A 21,519-nucleotide genomic window follows, 5' to 3' on the forward strand; every position below is an offset into this window, starting at 1 on the left:
GCAGGCTCAGCGGCCATGGCTCACGGGCCCAGCCGCTCCGCGGCATGTGGGATCTTCCCGGACCGGGGCACGAACCCGCGTCCCCTGCATCGGCAGGCGGACTCTCAGCCACTGCGCCACCAGGGAAGCCCTAATGTTACTTTTAATAAAGATGACGTGGGGATTCTTCACAAAATAGTCTTGTCTTCACATTAAATTTGTCTGCTACTCGTCGTTTCTGTGTAGATATCTCTGAAATCCAGTAGTGATTTCTCTCTCAGTGGTTTTGATTGCTTTTATATTCTCCAGTGTGCCTTGTACAGTGCTAGCAGCCACTGGTAGTTCAACAGATACTTGCTAATTTTAAATTAAAGAGAATGGAACCAATGGCTTTCTTTGCCTGGAGTTGGTTTTAACATGTTGGGAAAAAATAGTGTATTTAATCTCCATCTCTTCTCATGTGTTTATGGACTATTTTATAGCCAAGGAACAAAAGTATATCATTGGCCTCACTGTGATTTGGAGGCCTCCTGTGCTGCGCAGTTTACAGAATTAAAACTCACGCCAGCTGGGTCACAGGGCTTTTCAAATGGCTCTCCCTTGAGGAAGCGGGGGGAGCCGGCAAAATGCCTCAGGCTCGTTGAGATCCGAATGGTGTGAGTTCCCTTCTGCAAAAATAGAAGCTCCTCCTTCCCCCACCCCAGTGAACATCGTGCCATGTGGCTATGGCCAAAGAATGCATAAATATCATTAGAAATTTAGAGAGGGATTTTCCCTAGGAAAATGCTGCGAACTTTAAAAACCCCGTAGACTAAGGTACAATTTAATAGATTCCTCTGAACAATGCCTGCCTCTAGTTAGATTATTATATCAGGAAAAGGAAATAAAGGGATTTTCTCCTGCTCACATCTGGCACATCACTGATAGATTAAAGTTCCAAACTTTGTGTGTTGGCACTCTGTCCTCTCCCAGGAACATTTTATCTCCTCCAGAACCTAATAAAAGAGGACCTTCTCATCTAGAAGCTGCCATGCAGCGCCCTGCATCGTTGAAGGGGAAAGCTTACAGTCAAATCGGCCCAGGCCAATGAACGTTCTGTTCATGTGATGGCACTAAAGAGAGTTCACTATGGGGGTGCAAGGAGAGGGGGGAGTGCAAAGGGGGCCGCTTTCGGAGCCATCCCCACTGAGCCAGCAACAGTGGACTGGGAGTGTTAGTCTCTAAGGAAACCCTTAGCCCTTACTGAATCCAGCCACATTGCTTTATCCTCTTCTCTGTTCGCACCCCTAGTTAGAGCCTTAGAGTTGTGAGTCCCTATGCCCTGCTCTCATTGGCAGTGACTGTTCTCTTCTATGTGGGAGGATGGCCGTTTTAAATACCTCCTTTTCTGCTGTCGGAGTGTGCAAATAGGTTTCTGGTTAATTTTGCTTTGGGGATTCTGATTTGTGAGATAGAATGTATTCTGTGGAGATGTGTTTGGCTCATAAAGAAACTGTTGCAATAATCAGTTCCTTATTTGGGAGAAGCGAAGTTCATTTGTAGGCAGCAGCTTTCAAAAGATTGGGGATGGGAGGGCGCCAACTACGATTCATCTGAAGCAAAGTTCACTTGTCTCTGTCATCTGCCAAGTCTCTTCGAGAATTTCGAAGAGGTAACTTCGAAACCAGGGGAAGCATCCTTCTGAGAAATGCAAACCTGTTCGTATCCTTGTTCAGCTGGGGAGCATACAGTATTGCCTGGGAATGGGACTCACTGTTACAACCCAACATCAAGAGAGCCTGTGGCAGAGGAGGGAGGCTTCTTTACCCGACACATGGTGTGTTGAGAGATGGCGAGTAAATCTAGCACTATGTACAGAATCCAGTTCCTCAGTGCTTTTCCTCCTTAAAAAAATACTTGTAAAATAGAATTTAAAAGGAAATATCCAGTTACCCAGAGGATAGCATTTTCAACCTGTAATGTATTTGTTTTTAGCCTTTTTATGTATTTCTGCTGTAGACTTCAAACTATGATTACAATGGCCTGTTCACTTAGGAGTAAAGGACCTTGGGAGAGAAGCTCAGTGAAAGTAGCTGAGGATGATGCAAGGCCATGAGCCCAGAGCCTTCCAGGTTAAGAATTTAAAACATGGGTGTTATAATAACCACAACTCACATTAGTCTGAACTCTCATCTACGCCGTCACACTCAGTCCTGTGAATGACCCCATGGGTCAGTGTATATGGGGCATCCTCACGCATGTGGGCTACACCTGGGTATTCAGACGCGGGGGGAGATTCCATTCACCTAGAGGTGTCTTCTTAGAATTTTTTAACAACGTTAAAATCATATAGAATTTTAAAAATGATGCATCATGCACTGTCTAGAAATGAAAGTGTAGAGTGTGAGACATTTACTACCTATTCAGAATTACACAGCCATTACCCGGACCACAGCATTCCACTCTCCGTGAAAACAAACATTTGTGTTCATCGTTTCAGTTTGATTAGGGGTAGCAGAAGGGCTATTTTATTACTGTCAAGAATGTACAGTAATAAAAATAAGTCCAATGCAGGCACTGGTGGAGCTCCCAGTATGATGATCAGATTTGCCTGAGTGACTTGTAAAGTACCGTAATTTCATGGAAATATTGCAGCTAAGCTTTAAAGTAGTTGGCGTGAGTCGTCAGATGTAGCAACAGCTCTCCAAAGCGCAGTCTGCTGAGTTCATTTTAAGCCAGCCAAAACTGTCTCTTTAGAGATCCAGGAGGTGGACACCTGGTTTGTTTATTCCCAAGAAGCTTCATTTCCTCCAGGTAAAGGTGTGTGCTGGCTGAGGCATGCTGATCTGCTCCCCCATTCATCAAACGGAAGGCTTCAAGGTGTGGCCACACTTGGGATTCCAAATGGCTAGCCCAGCCACAAACTGACCCTTCTTAGAGTCTGAGGTGTTCACATTCCTGGGCCTTTCAGAGACCACATTCCTCCTGAAACCCACAAGGACACCAGGTGTCCTAGGGGAGGCCACCTAGGAAGCACCAGTGTTTTGTTTTCTTTTGCTTCTCACCCCCTTACTGCTGCCTTCTGGTTAAACCTCCTTAGGATGGCTCATTAGCACAGTGTTTTGAGTGTTAATTGAGCTCTTTTGTTCCCTGGGCCACACACTGGAGAAGTTTTACTACTACTGAAGTGGGTTGTTTTGTTTTCCCTTTTATGGGCTGTCCAGCTCAAGGCCCCTTGCTTGGTGATACTGCTGAAGAGTTTCTATTTCCAGATCAGATTAAAGTGAACCACACTGGCCCTGTTATGGAAGCAATGCGTGGGGGTCATTTGTTGTGTGGTGGTCCTATGGCTGCCGGCCGGGATGTGAAAATCTCTAGTGTCCATGTTATTTCCTGAGGCAGGCACCCACCGGAAGTAGAATTTATTACAACCTGCTGTTTGCTCTCATGAAAAGTATGACAATGTGAGACTCTAGGGCAGTGAAAGACTTACACAGATTCCTTCTAGAGCTGCCGTGCATGTCAACTCATTCATAATTTAGCCAGTCTTTAATCAATTTTTAATGAAAATAGTCTGCTTTTAATTGCTTAGCTTTATCTTATTCCTCTTTGTGTGATTGCAGGTCCTACAGGTATGGCTCTCTGGCAACTGCTGTTGACCTTGGCAGTGGCAGGCTCAAGTGATGCTTTTTCTGGGAGTCAAGGTGAGTTCTGCGTTTCCATTCCCACCCACAGTGTTTTGAAACCACACTGAACTTTATTTGTTAAATCTAAGTTCTTTGTATGATGTAATTAGAAGAGGTAAGTTTTAGTAGCAGTAAATAGAAAACCTGTTGTAGCTTTAAAATCACAAACCAGGAGGACGTTTCTGGGGATGTTTTTAGGAGGAAAGCAGTAGTCAGCTTTGGCATCTGATGTTTCCACGTCAAAAATAAATGCTGCAAATCATGCTGAGGGCATTTCTGGTGAAGGCAAGCCAGGTCTCTTGGTCCTCAGGCTCTGGGAGAGAGATTGAAATCGCACTGAAGGATTATTAACATATTGATCACTCAGCTCATCTGTGGCTAAGGATATCATAGCCTATTTCCAGAGCTCAGAATTAAGTCCTCTTAATCATATTCTCTGAGAGTGGAAATTGCAGATTTCAAATAAATTTTACCTCTTACTCTCTGGGTGATTACCATTTGGCTAAATCTGAAGGAGGAAACACCCGAAATAGTTGGATAATATACTCAAAGTCACGAGTTTCCTTGGCCATCTCTGTAATTCTCCCTCCCTCTTTATACCCTCTTCCTATTGGAAGCGTTGCCATATATTCAAACTTAGGTCTCATACAGCAATAACTGGAACAGGAGAGAAATGAAAGGGAATGAAAAGTATTTTTCTGCCCAGAAAGAAAACTGTGCTCGTAACGAGGGTGGGAGACGTTTTAAAATATCATCTTGAGTACTTGATTGTTTTTCTTGCTTGAGCTTGAACAAAGGAAAGAAATCATCATTTCTCCTATTCTGTGACACCACAGTCACTTGTTTCTTTAAGAACGGCCAACTCCCCTACTTAGCAGGCAACTCATCTTGGAAAACACAGTTTAGCAGCAGAAGTAGTGCCTTAAAATGTCCTCCCTGACCTTCGAGCCAAAAATAAATCCCTAGTAGTGAGCTGCTGAGGGCAACCAGAGTAACTGAGAAAACAAGAAGTGTAAAATATGTTATTTTATCTCCTAAAACAATTTTAAAATATTTATAGGAAAGAAGTCATAATTGTTTGAAATATTTTGGGGTCTCTCTGGTGTTATAATGTCAACATTTTGCAAGTCAAACATGGAGGGAATTGCAGGCTCCATGTCAGCAGCTTTTCCCATGGCTGGTTTTAGACCCTGGTTCTGAGCCAAAGAATTACAGCTGAGATCCTCTGCTATTCCAAAGTCACGGTGGTTAGGTCTCTACTTTCTTCATTAAGGTGACTTTCACTCCACTGGGCAAGGCTCGAGGAATTTAAAAGACTTGTGAAATGAAAAGTGTGGCAAGGGAAATCTTGAAAGAAAATTTAAAATGTATCCCCAGCTAAAAGACTAGAGCTCAAGTTACATTTTTGACCTAGAGAGTCTGCAAAGAGCACCTATTTCAACTGCTTTGACATTTTAGCAAGCCTTTAACTTCATAGAGGAAACAAAACCATTAGCTGGTTTTATGTTTGCTTTTTTTTTTTTTGATAGTTTGTGTTTGCTTTGTTTATTTGGGGGGATAAGAAAATGCAATGGTTTACAGTAAATACAAATCACATAGTTTAACATTACTTACACATACTAAGTAATTTAGCAAAGGAAAAAAGTTTCTTCTTTTCTTTTGCTTAGTAGGCTAACCAAAATTCCTTTGGAATATGTGGCTACTCCAAAATTCTTACCTTAAAATGGCCTGGGGATCGTTAAGGACGCGGTATGATGTTTATATAAGAAGGTGCAGATGAGCATGTTTGAACACGAGCGTGTGTGTGTGTTTGCTGGCGCTGGCCATTTATCCGATGAGTTCAGCCAGAGTGATCTCCTGATATGACATGGATTGAATCTCAGATGACATTCGTGGGCCATGTGTTTCTTTTTCTGCCAGGTCTGGATTGTACCCAAATCACTTTATTTTTATTTTCTCTCCCATTGTATGAGGCAGACTAAAAATGTAAGAGAGGACTTAAAAAAAAAAGGTGCTACTGTAGTTTCACCAGCCATTCATTGAATTAAGTTTAGTCAGTGGAAGAGGTGGCACTGCTGAGGAAAGGAACTGGGAAGCATCACGGGGAGAAAAGCTGCCCAGGCGCTGGGAGGAGATGACAGATCTGCATGCCTGAGGAATGTTGGCACTTGAAGCCTTGAGCAGGGCTCTTCTTGCTTAGGCAGATGAGCAATTTAAAATATGCTGGCCCTAAAAGGATTTTTTTATTAAGTCTAATTGCCCTCTTGGAAATTTAATGAGAACTAAGCATCGAACAGTGCCACCATTGTATTAGCTAAAGTGTTATAATTGATGCTCTCTGTTTGTCTTTCATCCTTAATATTAATTAGTCTTTACATCTGATCCTCAAGGCAGGTTACATACTCTCAGGGAGAATTTCTTTCTTTTTCTTTTTTTTCTGGATGTACCACAGTTTATTTCATTTTTAAAATTAAAATATAGTTGATTTACAATATTATATTAGTTTCAGGTGTACAGCCTAGTGACTTGGTACTTTTATAGATTATATTCCATTCCAAGTTATTACAAAATGATGGCAATAATTCCCCATGCTGTACAATAGATCCGTTTGGCTTATCTATTTTATATATAGTAGTTAGTACCTCTTAATCCCATACCCCTATCTTGCCCCTCTTCCCTCCCCTCTCCCCACTGGTAACTACTATTTCGTTCTCTGTATCTGTGAGTCTGTTTCTCTTTTGCTATATACATTTGTTAGTTTTATTTTTTAGATTTCACAAATAAGTGATATCACACAGTATTTGTCTTTCTCTGTCTGACTTTTTTCACTAAGCATAATACCCTCCAGGTCCATCCACGTTGCTGCAAATGGCAGAATTTCGTTCTTTTTTTTAATGGCTGAGTAATATTCCATTGTGTATATATACCATATCCTTTTTTATCAGTTTGTCTGTTGATGGACACTTGGGTTGCTTCCATGTCTTGGCTATTGTAAATAGTGCTACTATGAACACCGGGGTGCACGTGTCTTTTCAAATTAGTGTTTTCCTTTTTTCTGGATATATACCTAGGAGTGGAGTTGATGGATCATACGGTAGTTCTATTTTTAGTTTTTTGAAGAACTGCCGTACTGTTTTCCATAGTGGCTGCCCCAATTTACATTCCCACCAACAGTGTAGAAGTGTTCTCAGGAAGAATTTCTTATTCCAAAATCAGGAATGAGCAACAACGTTTCATTTTCAGAGGGCTTCACAGGGTTGAACTGTCAACCGGTTGCATCAAAACTGCTGCTCCTGGGCTTCCCTGGTGGCGCAGTGGTTGGGAATCTGCCTGCCAATGCAGGGGACACGGGTTCAAGCCCTGGTCCAGGAAGATCCCACATGCTGCCGAGCAACTAAGCCTGTGCGCCACAGCTACTGAGCCTGGACTCCAGAGCCCAGGAGTCACAACTACTGAGCCCATGAGCCTAGAGCCCGTGCTCCGCAACAAGAGAAGCCACCGCAACGAGAAGCCTGCGCGCCGCAACGAAGAGTAGCCCCCGCTCACCGCAACTAGAAAAAGCCTGTGCGTGGCAACGAAGACCCAATGCAGCCAAGAATGAGTAAAAATAAAAATTAATTAATTAAAAAAGAAACTGCTGCTTCTGCAAAGATAATTTTAACGAGAAATGTGTTTAAAGACTTAATGGATACAAATATTCTTCTGAGGAGCGCCTGTTATACGTTGTTATACCTCTCCTATTTCTGTTGGTCCACAAGTGAGCATCCTCTTTGACCTCAGCAGTGTAAGGTGGGAGCAGGCTAGTCCCGACCTGAAGAAGTTCAGTCTAGTTAGGATATGAGAAACTTCTAGAAATTAATGAGAGACTGTATAGTTTTAAGGTCTAGATTGTGTGATGAATACAGACGGCCAAGATGCTCTAAAAAAGGCTAAATTAAGGTGGCCTGGAATAGTTAATTCAACAAATTCAATGTACAGATATTTCTTTAGAGCTTTCCATTTTTAAAGATTGAAATTACAGCTATGAGGAAAACAGTGATTCTTCCCTCAAGGAATTTATCATGACTTAAGAGATCAGGAATATGTATAAAGAATTACTGTATGAAGCAGAATGTATTAACTATAGAAATAGTGGCCTGAACTACACTCTTTAAGAGGAGTGAAGAGAGGAGAGTCACCTCAGGGTGTGGTGAAGCAGAGAGAACTTCACAGGGGAGGTTGGTGTTATTTCAGCAGATATTAGGATACTGGGTTAAGACTTTGAAAGGCCTAGAAGAGCAGGGAGTGGCTGCAGGAATAGCATGTGTGATAAAGGAACAACATAAAAGACGTGCACAGGTGTAGATATGAGGTGTACGCGGAGAACAATTCAGCCAGTCACTGGGTTTACGCTGTGTCTGGGGCACTGTGCTAGGAGTGAGTAGTTCTATGTCACACACACAGCATCCAACAGAGGTTTTTTGAGCACTTGCTTTGTGGAAGGCGTACGATTAATTTGGCCAGAGTGCATGGTACATGAGCACTGTGTTTGTAATTATTCCCTTTGGACGTAAACTTAGGTCAATGAACTCGAGTTAAATTACAGAAGGTCTAGAAATGGCAAAAGCTTCATGGAAAAGACAAGTCTTGCTGGGTCTTGAAGGATGGGTAGTATTTTGGAGAGGAAGCAAGTCATAGTTCTTAAAGTTGTAGGCCAGGTAAGAGGTTCATGATGGTACTCTGTGTGTGTGTGTGTGTGTGTGTGTGTGTGTGTGTGTGTGTGTGTGTGTGTGTGATATTTATATAAAGCATATACAGGGAATTCCCTGCAGGTCTAGTGGTTAGGATTCCGCGCTTTCACTGCCAGGGCCCGGGTCTGATCCCTGGTCGGGGAACCAAGATCCCGCAAGCCACATGGCGCAGCCAAAAAAAAAAAAACTATGTGTAATATATGTGTGTGTATATACATGGCATGGTTTGCATGCAAAGCACATAATTAGTATCTTATCACTCTAAGTATCATTCCATACCAGTCAAGATAAAAAACTTACACTAGGAGTGAGATGCCATGTCCCAAAGGAACCAGGATCCCCCAAATAATGTTCTTTGTATACCTTTGAACATTTTTCATAAACTTAGGCAAACACACACAGCGCTTGTGTGAAAGAAAAGACAATTCTATTCTCATTGCTAACAGATAGGAAATAATGACACAGTGGCAGGAACATTTTATTTTTTTTAAATAAACCTTACACTTTCATGCCCCTTTGCTGGTGAAGCTCCACAGAGCCCTAAGAGCTTCAGGACATACAGGATATATTTCAAGCAAGTATCAGAGTCATGGCTGTAGTTGGTAAACAGTGAAGCGTGAGCCTGTTAAAAATGTTTTCAAGAAGGAAAAACGCGCACTTTCCTTGAACGCACACTGGAAGTGAGGGAGAAAGCCATAGAGCTTAAGATTACTGCTGTCTTTACTTCAAGAGGCAAGAAGAAAACTTAGTCTCTTCTAGTGCCATGGACATTAGTAGACCTACATCACCTGGTCTTCCTGGTGTCACAGATGCTATGATGCCCGAGTTCAGGTCATAGCAGGCCAGGCGACGGAGCTTCTGGTCTCGTCTACCTGGATGATGCCAATGGGAGATATGCATAGACCTTTGTGTGTGATGAGGACTTTTAGCAAGTTTTTATCGAGCACGTTTATGTTTGTTTTGTTTTGTTTTGTTTTTTTTTGCGGCACGCGGGCCTCTCACCGCTGTGGCCTCTCCCGTTGCGATCTTCCCGGACCCGGGGCACGAACCCGTGTCCCCTGCATCGGCAGGTGGACTCTCAACCACTGCACCACCAGGGAAGCCCTCGAGCACGTTTATGGATTCAAGGATGAATTTTGAATTTATGTTTCTACCTTTAAGGAGCTCATGGTCTATAGAAGAGAAGACAGATAAGTAAACCTAATTTAATCATGGCTCCCTAAGTTTACTAAAGAGTTTTAAGCAGGGTAATAATACCGTTAGATTGTCCTTTTGGAAATACAGCTGGTAATCAAGTCAAAGTGTATTGGAGAGCAATGAATGCGGAGGAAGATGGTTGTAATAGGTTAGGAGAGACGATGCAGGTGTGCCAGTGGTGGCTAAAACAAAATAGATGGATTATAGACAGATGTTGCGGAGTACTCAGAGTCCAATTACATGTGGATTTTTTCCAGTTACATGTTATCAACATCAGCAGTGACTCATTTTTAGTAGAGTGAAGCCCTGGAACACAGCTCAGCCTATTAGCAGTGAAGTGGTACTGGAATGGAACAGCTCTGTGGAGGGGGAAACACTGAGACTGATGACAGCAGAGTATCTAAGCAAACTTTCTTTTGTGCCATTTCCCAGAACCCCTCCTGCCTGTGCCCAGCCCAGGTCCCACGCTGTCTGCTCCCCTCTGCAGTGTGTCTGTGCGATGGCTTGGTCACTGTGCCCTGAGGGTCCGCAGCGGGGACAAAGGCCTGACTCCATACCTATGTGGTCTCTGCACATTCATGACTCGATCCCGAGACCTTGACATACCCCCAGATATTTGATCATCCCTAGAATATGTACTTACCTCATGGAATGCAATAAAATATACGCAGGATGAGTCAAGGGCAGCAGAGTTACGCACTGAGCAGAATCTGGGAGGTCGGCGAGGCTTACACAGTAGCTACGTGACTCACCTCTGTGAAGCAGCTGGAAGTGTGAGTGATGAGGTTTGTGCCTCAGCTAATTAGTATTAAAAGGACTGGGACCACCCAAGAATAGCCTGAACCTTGAACGTTCAGGTCACACATGCCAATGATGAGCCATACTTCCAATCTTCTACCTTAGATTACAGGACAATCTGCCAACCATTGCAGGACAAGAGCCGGTCCTGGTGTGCAAAATGTCTCCACACCACTTTGGTTCAGTTGCCTAAACTAGGGCTTCTGTTATGGGAGGACAGGAACGGGGCTGACAGAATGTGTTTGATGTGTGGTGCCGGCCCACCGGCTCTTGTTCATTGACACACCTGGGTTTCTGCCTCTAGTGGAAGCTAACCCAAGTTTAACTGTGCAGAAGTCCACACTGGCTTGGACTGGCCCGGCCAGCCTCTCCCTGCCTGATATCCTCCACAACTAGGGCCCCAGGGTCCCTCAATCACCCAGCATCTTTTCCCTAGGAAAACCCTCTCAGGAAGAACCTGTGGGTGGTGGTTTTCTTCTCACCTTGATTTTAAGTCAGTGTGTTACTTTGGTTTAGTTTAAACCCGTAACCTTCAACTCGATGATATAGAATTCTAGGCGTTTCAGAGCCACCCGCAAAGGCATCTTCGGGGGCCTATCCCCTGCTCCTTGTAACTGCCTGCTACACATAGTTATGGATGTCTAACTTGTCACACCAGCAGCCACAGCCCAAGGACCACCATCAGTCTTCACAAGCAGCAGGCATCAGGGTCCCATTTGGGCTCTTCCAGAAACACTCACAGGCTGTCAACACTGTCATCCCTCAGACTCAGAGCGAAGCTTCCTCCTCGTCTGTAGTTAGCAGCATACGGGTGGTGATGATGTGTGACATAAACACACTATGAAATCGGATGCAACTGATCGTACAGAGAGGATTCCGTGGCGCCCCATCCGGCCGGCACCGCGCAGACCGGGAGGCCCGGGGGCCTGGAGCACTTCTTCGACCTCAGCTGCAAATCAGTCTTCTGTGGTCTGTATTTCCCAAATTCGTCCAAAGTGAATCCACGATATTTCATCAGATACATCTATCAGGAATCTCTGTTTCTGTTTCTGTCACAACGTACCAGCCTTAAGCCTTAACGTTAACTAATTACAGCGTCTGTGTTACAGCTCCACAGCAGGGTTGCAGGTATTAGAGTGTGGAGGCGCGTGTCCCAACCACGGAGGGGATATTTCAGGATGTTGTTTGTTGTTTTAGAAGCTTTCCCCAAGATGCGGGACACAGGGATGGACAGAAGGGCAGCCAGTGGTGGAGGATCAGGGGTTTGGGGAGGCGACATTTGTTTTGTGTCTCTCTTCTAAATGAAGTCGTTGTGACATCTGCGTTTTAAGTCACTAAGCCTGACTTCCTGGAAAGCTCTTAGCGAGGAATAGAAAGACCTAGATTAACTTCTGTGCATACCATGGCCATATATGCGTGTCAAACTTGTGTTTATATAGCCATTATAGGTGTGAAATCCAGACAAATTCTGGATTGAGCTTGAAATATAGACAATTTGTTTTCGAATGATTGACAAAATGACCACTGCGTACTCTGTGTAATAAATTGTTATGGGTTAAAACTCACTAGACCGGGCTTCCCTGGTGGTGCAGTGGTTGAGAGTCCGCCTGCCGACGCAGGGTACACGGGTTCGTGCCCCGGTCCGGGAGGATCCCACGTGCCGCGGAGCGGCTGGGCCCGTGAGCCGTGGCCGCTGAGCCTGCGCGTCCGGAGCCTGTGCTCCGCAACGGGAGAGGCCGCAGCAGTGGGAGGCCCGCGAACCACAAAAAAAAAAACAAACAAAAAAAAAACACCTCACTAGACCTGAAAATTCATGGAGGATGTTTTGTTCACCCCTGTATCCCCTCCTCTAGCATTCTGACACATGGAGTAGATCTTCATTTTATTTAAGGGAATCAACATCTAAATCCTGACCTGGAACTTTCCCAGAAATTGTCCACAATTGTCACTAATGCTCTGTTATGTCCAGCCTTAACCAGGGCAGAGGCTGGATTTGGACCCCCTTCCAGTAGAAAGTGTCTGGAAATAGCTGTGCAACTGGAGAAGCTATTCTCCAAGAAGCCCCAAGTATCCCTGTGCCCTACCTGAAGCCCTGATTTGTGGCCTTTCCCTGTGGATGGAATGCTCTCATTTTCCTGCTATATACTTCAGATGCACCCAGGGTCAGAACTTTGCCCAACACACCAATGCCTGGGAGCCTGATGCCCTTTATAAGTCTTGCCAACCTTTTCCTAGGTGACTGGACGCTGTACCCCATGCACCAGCTACTGGCCAACATCCTGCACTGAATAAATCAGTCACCCGGGGCTTCCCTGGTGGCGCAGTGGTTGAGGGTCCGCCTGCCAATGCGGGGGACGCGGGTTCGTGCCCCGGTCCGGGAAGATCCCACATGCCAGGAGTGGCTGGGCCCGTGAGCCATGGCCGCCGAGCCTGCGCGTCCGGAGCCTGTGCTCCACAACGGGAGAGGCCACAACAGTGAGAGGCCCGAGTACCGCAAAAAAACAAACAAACCAGTCACCCAGCACCTACCCCTGACACCACCTTTATCTGTGCCCCACCTACCTGATTAAATCTCCTCAAATATTGACAGAGAGGTATAATGAGGCCTGCAGATTCCAAATTCAAGTTTTCTCTGCCCCTTCAGACATTGAACTTTAGATTACGAAAGACCATGACTAGGGATCTTATGGAGAGCTAGATCAGTTTTCCCAGCCTCATCCCTTAAATATCAGGTTTTTCCAGTTTCCAATGAGAGCCTATCTTGAAGTATGAAACTCTCAAAATTAAATCAGGTATATGATAACATCCTTAATTTCTTCATCCATGAATATGGGAAAAAGTTGTATTTTGTGTGATCTAATCTTTTAGTAAAATCTTGCAAATTTGTAAAAGGAGAAATAACGTTCAGAATATTTGACTTGTGGATAGCTGTGTGTTATTAAGTATTAATAGACCTACATTAGTGGAGATTGAATTGGTGATGTTTACCACGCCTGGCTTCCCCCTAACTGAGAGCTCAGTTTTTTAGGAAAGGACCGTTTTGTGGCTGTGTAACATTCAGGACCAGTCCTCCTTCCTCCGCTACCCAACCAGTGGGCCAGCTGCTTCCTTGGTTGAAGCAAGAAGCACCATGCTTTTTTTTTTTTTTTTTAAAGAGAGCAGGGCAGTCAGGGAAGTGGGGGAACCAGTCAAAGAGCCCTGCCCCATGTCAGGGCACAGTCGGGTCAGATTAGCTTGTGAGGTGGAGAATGCAGTGAAGTACCGAGATGCTGTGCTCAGACAGCCCAGGCCAAGTTTACGAACTGGTTTGTGATTGTGCCCGGCTTCCCTTGTGAGCCGTGCCAGCACCATAGTCTCTGGGTGTTTGCTCTGAACTTCATAAGCATGGCTGACTAGCTCTCTCTCCCTTTGTAGCTATCTCTAAGCCTGACTTCCTGGAAAGCTCTTATCGAGGAATAGAAAGACCTAGATTAACTTCTGTGCATACCATTGCCATACGGACATGCAGGCTCAGTGGCCATGGCTCACGGGCCTGGCCGCTCCGTGGCATGTGGGATCCTCCCGGACTGGGGCACGAACCTGTGTCCCCTGCATCGGCAGGCGGACTCTCAACCACTGCGCCACCAGGGAAGCCCTAAAAGCCTGTATTTTTATGTCTTAAAATCTTACCTGAAGGAAAAAATATTAAAGACCAAAAAGGATATGTAGCACTTTCATTAACATGAGATGTTTCTAAAATGAAACTAATCCCTAACCGTCAAATTTGGGCAGAGGGTGATTTCTCCAACATGTTGGTTGAGAGTGGGTTGCTACAGACCCAAAGTCAGAAGCCTTTGACGTGGCGGAGAGTCAATGGATGCCTTAAAGCAGAAGGTAGAAGGAAGAGGCTGAAATTCCAGGCTGAAATGAGGGCACCGTGGCGGTCACTGAGCCCACAGTTGGTATTCAATAAATACCATGTAGATTACTGATTGATTTCTGCAGTTAGTTGCTAGGAGCCCAGTTTGATCTGCACTTGACTTGGTTATGCACAGTGTCCCTCTGGTTCTGTGGTCTTGCCCTTGGCTGTCACTTCTTTGGGGCAGCAGCAATCAGCCAGAGGCTTAGACCATCAGAGGGTAAAGGGGGCCTGTGAAGGAACTCTGGAGGGTTAGGAGAGAGGCTGGTCAGATGGCCTTGGCTGGTACTCAGAGAACATACAGAGATGCTTAGAGAGTAGGGCCAGTAAGCAAGTCTCTGCACCAGTCATATCTGATTCCTGCTTCCATCTTTGCCATCATCAGGAGAAGCAGTGTAGATTGGGGATTTTAGAGCATTGATCTTGAACTTTGTCAGAATTGAGTTTGGATCCCAGATCTATCATTAATGAGTTGTGTGATTTTTTTTTAGGTCGAGTTCCCCAGAAGCCAGATGCTGAGACAAGGGTTCAAATGAAAGTGAATTATTAGAAAAATATTCCAGGGGGAAACTGACAGGGAGTAGGGAAATGAGACAGGGAAAAGGCTAAGACAGGAAAATAAAAAACAAGCAAGAATGCAATGTCAAGTGTTATCCCACGGTGGAGTGGATGGTGGGGATGGCATCTGGCTCGGTCCCCTCTAGAAGTAGTGCTTCAAGTTGTCCAGAACAGCCCTCAGTTGATGGTTAAGGGCGACCCTTGGAGGTCATAAATTCCTAGGCACTATCAGCTCTCCAAGTGCAGGTCAAGATGGTTCCAGGTGCCGACAGAGACACAGGTGCCGGGTGTTGGGAGTGAAAGCACACAGGGAGTCCATGTGCACATAAATGGTTATGGGATCTATATCAGCAGAGCACTGACAGCATGTACTACAAAGGCTTTCGTAGTTTCTTACACTTTCTGAGCCTCAGTTTTCTCTGTTAAATGGGAGGAAAAGAACTTGTTTAAAACCATCAAGGGGGTAACAATAGTAAAGCACCTGCTGAGATGACACAGGAAAAGCACATAAGTAGTCAACAACTGGTAACTCTTATTGGCCTCAGGTTGAGTTACTCCAAACCCTGAGGCCTTAAATAAACATGCAAACTAAACAGACATGTAGAATTTGAATTTTAACAATATATGCCTAAAAGGAGCAGTTCAGTTGCACAAGAAAGTTTTGGAAGTTAAAGATAATTTTAATAATGACTCCAGAAAACTGTCTAGAAGAGGATTCTAATGTTTAAGATGCTTTCAACAATAGAACTAAGGCATGATGGCATAAACTTTGAGGAAACAGGACACTGTTCTATATTTATAGTTTTAACAATGAATGCTCAGAGGCTAAGTGTGATAAAAAACCTTAGTGCTCTAGTTCTTATACTTTTAATAAAATTGAATATGATCAGTACAGCAAGTGGGTCTGGAGTGAGTTGACTCTGATGCTGGGAGTGACAACGGGCAAGTCAGTTGAGTTCAACGAGCGTTCTTTGAGCATTTGCCAAATGGCAGACACGAGACCAAGAGGAATGAGGCAGAGTTTCCCAGGTTAGTCACCAGGTGAACTGGGGATGTAGGGAGAGAGAATTAAAACCGGTTCATTGCAAGAAAAATAGAAGCATTTCATGGATCCAATTTTAAGTACTTGATACTTGTAACCTTGGTTAATTCCCACAGCAATGGTAAGAGGAAAGTTCCATTATTACCCTACTTTAGGAAAGGACACCAAGAATAGTTATGTAACTAGTTTACATAACTAGTGAAGGCCAACGTGAGAGTCCAATCCAGGCAGTCTGACCCCGGAGTCAGACTGCCTCACGTGTCTTAGGATTTCCGTGGTACCTCACTATGTGTAGTACTCACCTCTGCAGCAATTCCAGCTGAACTCTGGAAGTTGCATTTGTTTCACTTACTCAGCCAAGGTCAAGAATCATAGTTATGTCAAAGCAACAGGAGGTGATTCCATGAACTCCTTCTCTAAATCCTCTAAGATTCAGATTCATTAAGTTTAATGTAGTACTTGGGCTTTTAATGTTGACCTCATTATTTCATATATAAGTATTGATACTTATATATACTTATATACAAATGTAAAACTTATGATGAGGCATGGGTAGTTTCCTCAAAGCAAATGGGCATCTCTTCCCAAGGTCATATCAGTAGCCAGAGTTTGTGAGGACAAGGCCACCTCTTCTCCTTTGAAAAAAATCCTTGAAAGGTACGTCCTGGGCCACCGGGCAACCCCGTCTGGTACTGTGCAGCCCTGTTAGGTGTGCAGGACTCTCCCTGCATTGTTCTAAGGAGGTTCAAGAACTGTCTTATGAAGTCTTATGAAATCAACTCTGGGTTTTCTCTTCTGATCACTCCTGGATTCTCCACAAATGCAGAAGCTGTCAAAGTAAAGGAAAGCCAACTACTAACATGCCTAGAGAATTATTCTACTATACACACTCACTATTATAGCATGTACTTTTGCCTGTTTCTAAGACTGTACCTCCTTACCCAAAGCTTTTCCCATCGTCACTGTATTAACATTTCCTATTTTGTACACAGGACTTGTGTTGGTATAACATTGTTCCTACACGATTTCCTGATAAGATTTGTCCATACAAATCAGTGGACGTGAAACCAAGCTTATATGAACAAGAGTCTTCCATTCACTGGAATTTTTGTGTTGCCCTTTTAAGGTAAAGGGGCACATTGTCAGAAAAGAAAACTGTACCAAGAAATTATTTTAAAACAAATTTGGAGTATCTTTCTTGCCATCAGTGATCTCACCTAATGGTGTGATGGGAAAAAAACATCAACCAATCACCAACTCTGGGTTATGAGTCCAGTTGCATCAGTAATCAGTTCTGTGGTTATGGGCAAAAGCTGTTCATTTCTATAAACTCAGTTGCTGATATATGAATAAAACTTTTCAGAGAGAAAAAATCAAATCTGTCCCTCTCAACTCCAAAATTATTTTTTCTATTATTTCTTAGATACAGATGTGGTACCCAGCTAGGGATTCCTTCATGCCAAGCCCTGTCTGAAGGTCTTTGTGATAGACTTTCTTCTCCTGAGCTTTTTTTTTTTTTTTTTTAAATTAGTGACTAGAGTGAGGGCGAGGAAGGCAGACTCACCAAATCTACAGATGATGCAAAGCCAAGGATAGGTAATGTGCTGAAGCACAGACATAGGATTCAAGATATCCTGACAGCCTCAGTAGTGGGCCAAAAACTGCAAGATAAAATTTGATAGGGATAAATGTAAAGGCCTGTGTTTAGGTTTTATAAAATCATAAATGAAGTGACAGTCCTGACTCACAGCAAGTCCTCTGTAAAAGACTTGAAGTTATTTAGGTCATTGCAAATATATAATTTAACTCACCTGTTACAGTGTAGCTACCAAAGTAAGATAAGATAGCTCAGGCTGCCTTAATAGAAACAAGAGGGTCTAGAACAAGTAAACTCTGGACTTGTTCAGAGTCCAACTCTGGACTCTGCACTGGCCACAACATATCTAGAATAGTCTGGTGAGTTCCAGATATCGAGATTTAAGAAAGATACTGATAAACCAGAACAAAATAATCTTAATGGTGAAAACTCTTGAAATCACACAACAGGAACTGGAGATGTTTAGTCTGAGGGTGATGAAGGGGCAATGGCAAGGTATTTGTTTTAAAAATGTATCTTGTTGATGAGGGCTTTAATCAACTGTGTTTAGAAAGCATGGAGAAATAACATACCAAAAAGGTAGACTTTGGGAACCAAACATGTGCATGTATGAGTTTCAGCTCTGTAAGTTTCAACTCTGTGACTGAGTCATTTCTCAGCATATCCGTTTCCCATCTTGAAATAGGGGTAATAATATCTTGCTCAGAAAGCCATCCATGAGAGTTAGATGAGCTGGCACGTTAAGTACCTGGCATAGTTATTGGTAAGAGTTAGGTTTTTTGTGAAGGCTAATCTCTTCTTTGTTTACCTTCCCTTCAAGAGGGGAAGAAGGAGGACAGTTAGGTTGCTTTTCCAGAAAGTATTCTACGCCTACTGCAACTATCCCAAAATAGGATGAGTTGCTAGGTCAGACAGGGCTGGGGTTACAGTCTGGGAGGGCAGCGCTGGCCCGCCAAGGCACTCTGGTGCCCCGCTCTTGTCCCCCACTCTTGTCCAAACACAGCTTCATGTAATAATTTTGATTTTACACAGTAAGTTTCCAGGTATGATTTCGTGTGAATGAATAGTTCAGGAAATGTTTTAAAAGGCAGAAAATCAGTGGATAAGATGATCCCTAAGAAGCCTTTGTTCGCCCTGTTCTCTGCACGTCTGTGTTGTTGGGATTGATACTCACTAGAACATGCACAATCCTGCTGGAGATGGAGTTAGAAAAGACCGAGATGTGTTACTCCACTACACCTATGAAGTTAGGGAATCATTTTTGTAAGTTATAGAAACATAATTCAGGTGTGACAAACAAAAGGGATTGCTAGCCCCCTCTTTATAATTCTCTTATCACTGCGGTACCGTGATTTCCTGCTCCACTGCCCCCCTCCCCACCGGCAAGTCATGTATGATTTTTCTCAAAGGCAAAAGGTGGAATTAACTTGCCAGTATTTCGACACTGGGTTTTCTTTTAAACAGCTGATAATGAAATCCATCTAGCCCTCTCTAGCTGTCCTTCTAGGAGCTTTAATCGCAAGAAGTAGGCGAACTTGTAAATGTTCCAAGAGAGCTTAGACAGCAAAATTATTCTTCTTGAAATGCATGAAAGTACCTAGGTGCTTCCAAGCTATGCCCAAGTGCCTTCTCTAAAAGAACATGGTGGGCAAACCAAACATTCATCCTGGGTCAGCAGTTGGGACTCAAACCACGAACTTGCTATTCCCATACTTTCTGGTTAGTTTGTATATTTTTGAGTAAGGTGACTGAATGCAAGGAGTAGTTTAGTATGGTACACTGAGTGATTTCTTATAGGACATACTTAGTCAGAAAAATATGTCAGACAGGAGCTCACAGAACATAGGGTTACAATAGTTTTGGAGATCGAAGGCCTGGGTGAGGGTTTCTCAATCTTGACAATATTGACATTTCAGGTCAGATAAATTTTTGTGGTGGAAGCTGTCCTGTGCACTGTAACATGTTAGCAGCATCCGTGACCTCTAGGTACTAGGTGGTACCCTCCACCCTCAGTTGTAGGAACCAGAACATCTCCAGACATTGCTAAGTGTTCCCTGGGTTAGGGGGCACCGGGGGTGGGAAATGACCCCCAGTTGAGAACCACTGCCCTAGATCTGGTGATTGCATGTTGACCTGACCGTGTCCAGGGTTGTTGCAGGGGTCAAATTAGACAAAGCGTGTTTATAGACTTTTAAAAGTAAAGAAAAAATGTATACATATAGTTACTATGCAGCCCTTATCTTTTCCCTGGTTCATTTGTTCATTCATTCATCCTAAGATTTTTTTGAACCAGGTGGTGGACACCCTTAAATAAATAAACCTTGAGAGGCTGAAAGGTGTGCCGAGTAAACAAAGAACTTAGAAGAAAAAGAGCAATCGTGTAAGACATCCCGTAATGAATGTATGCATATAACATGCACAAAATGTTATGGGAGCCCCAAGGAAGGAAGGGCTGCCTTTGACCCAAACCATAGAAAAACCAGTTGGACTACACAGCTGAAGCTCTGTAATAACAATTACCGTTTGACTAATTGTGACTAATTCTCCTTCACACGATGACATATATTCATGCAGCTTTGCCAGGAGTGTTTAAGGTGTGTGCTGACAGTGTTCAGCACTGATTAAGGTATTAATCAATTTTTAGGTCTACACTTGGGTATGAAGTCTGAATGAGCAACTTAATTGAAGTTGTTACAGACACCTGTTATTTTCGCCTTTTTTCATAACTGCTCCAATGGTAGCAAACAAACAACAAAATAGACAAAAATTCCAGCCCAGATTTCCTGAAGTAGAGCCACAAATCTCAGACACTAGAGAATAACACAGGAAGCTCAGTCCTGAGTATATTCTTCAAATGGACCTCGATCAGTTCATCTGAGGTCTGTTGATTCAAGAACCATTCCTAGAATCATAAACACCTGTTTAAAGCTCTAAATCTGACATTGCATATTTAGATAGAAATATGTCTGCCTGAGTAATTACCTGCTAGTACCATGGAGATAGGGTTGACCATTATGAAAGAATCAGAATTTCCAAACTTTATTCCAGAATGTTCTGCATTAAATATTCGTTAACAAGGAAACTCCATATAAAAGCTGGTGTGCCCTATGGAGCCACATTTACCTTAAAGCCTGTCCTGCCTTTAAACCTCCCCTGCAATTTTACCTATTCTGTGTTGCAGAGGTACACACGGGTTGACTAGAGCAAGAGTTGCTAGCTTTAGCATGAGCTGCCCTAATGGTTTTGAGTCACATTTGTTTGGAAGATCACACTTAAAGCCTGTCACTCGTGCTTGTTTACGGGGAATGCAACAACTTTGCTATCAGCTAACAAATCCCCATGAATGCACAACCACATCTGAGTGCTTCCGACAAATGCTTCCTGTCAGTTCTCCCTCGACAGCTTCGAGCATTAAAGTCTAGTGAAGTAAACTGGGAGACATCCCTGAGCATGTAGTAGAGGAAGCCTGGTGGAGTGTGGGAACTGCAAAGCCAGCTGTTGAAATCAGTGTAATTGGTGTGAGATTACATTTCATCAGCCTTAAGACCTGCCTTTTGCCACCAGAGAAATCAGTCTCCACGTTTAAGGTCACATCAATGTGGAACATTCTGCATACTGAGCTGTCTGTCACGTGCCTTTAGAATACCCATGCCGTGCTGTTTTTTAAGCATTACAAGCGAAACAGACAGCTGACGGGTGGGTCCTGTGGTACATTCAGAATCCCTGTGAAAACTCCCCCAGCACTATATCTTTAAATCTCAACTTGATTATATTTATGAGAAAGACATATACTGTGTACAGCATAAGCATGTATCGATAGCCCTTATTTGATGACTCATTGTGAAAACCAAGCCTGTATTATGATTTTTAAATCAGGAATTGATTGGATATATTCATGTCTTATCACTGGATTGTACTGTCTCTAGCTTCCCTCACTTGAAAAAAACTTGCTTTTCGTAAAATTACCAGGAATTGATTCAACACATATTTTTGTTTGTTTGTTTGTTTGTTTGTTTTTTGTGGTATGCGGGCCTCCCTCTGCTGCGGCCTCTCCC

At 43.5% G+C, this 21,519-nt stretch overlaps 1 protein-coding gene across 6 annotated transcripts in view; it reads left to right on the plus strand.

Moving 5' to 3' along the window:
* Positions 1 to 21,519, plus strand: part of GHR (growth hormone receptor) — a 292,065-nt gene that overhangs the window by 124,529 nt on the left and 146,017 nt on the right. For all 6 annotated transcript variants that reach the window (XM_007117758.4, XM_028492885.2, XM_028492886.2 and 3 more), the window contains one exon: positions 3,582 to 3,662. In XM_007117758.4, coding sequence (XP_007117820.1) covers positions 3,593 to 3,662 — 70 coding nt within the window. In that variant the 5' untranslated portion in view covers positions 3,582 to 3,592. The remainder of the gene's footprint in view (positions 1 to 3,581; positions 3,663 to 21,519) is intronic.

This window comes from Physeter macrocephalus, chromosome 8, assembly GCF_002837175.3.
Source record: "Physeter macrocephalus isolate SW-GA chromosome 8, ASM283717v5, whole genome shotgun sequence".
Lineage (NCBI taxonomy): Eukaryota > Metazoa > Chordata > Mammalia > Artiodactyla > Physeteridae > Physeter > Physeter macrocephalus.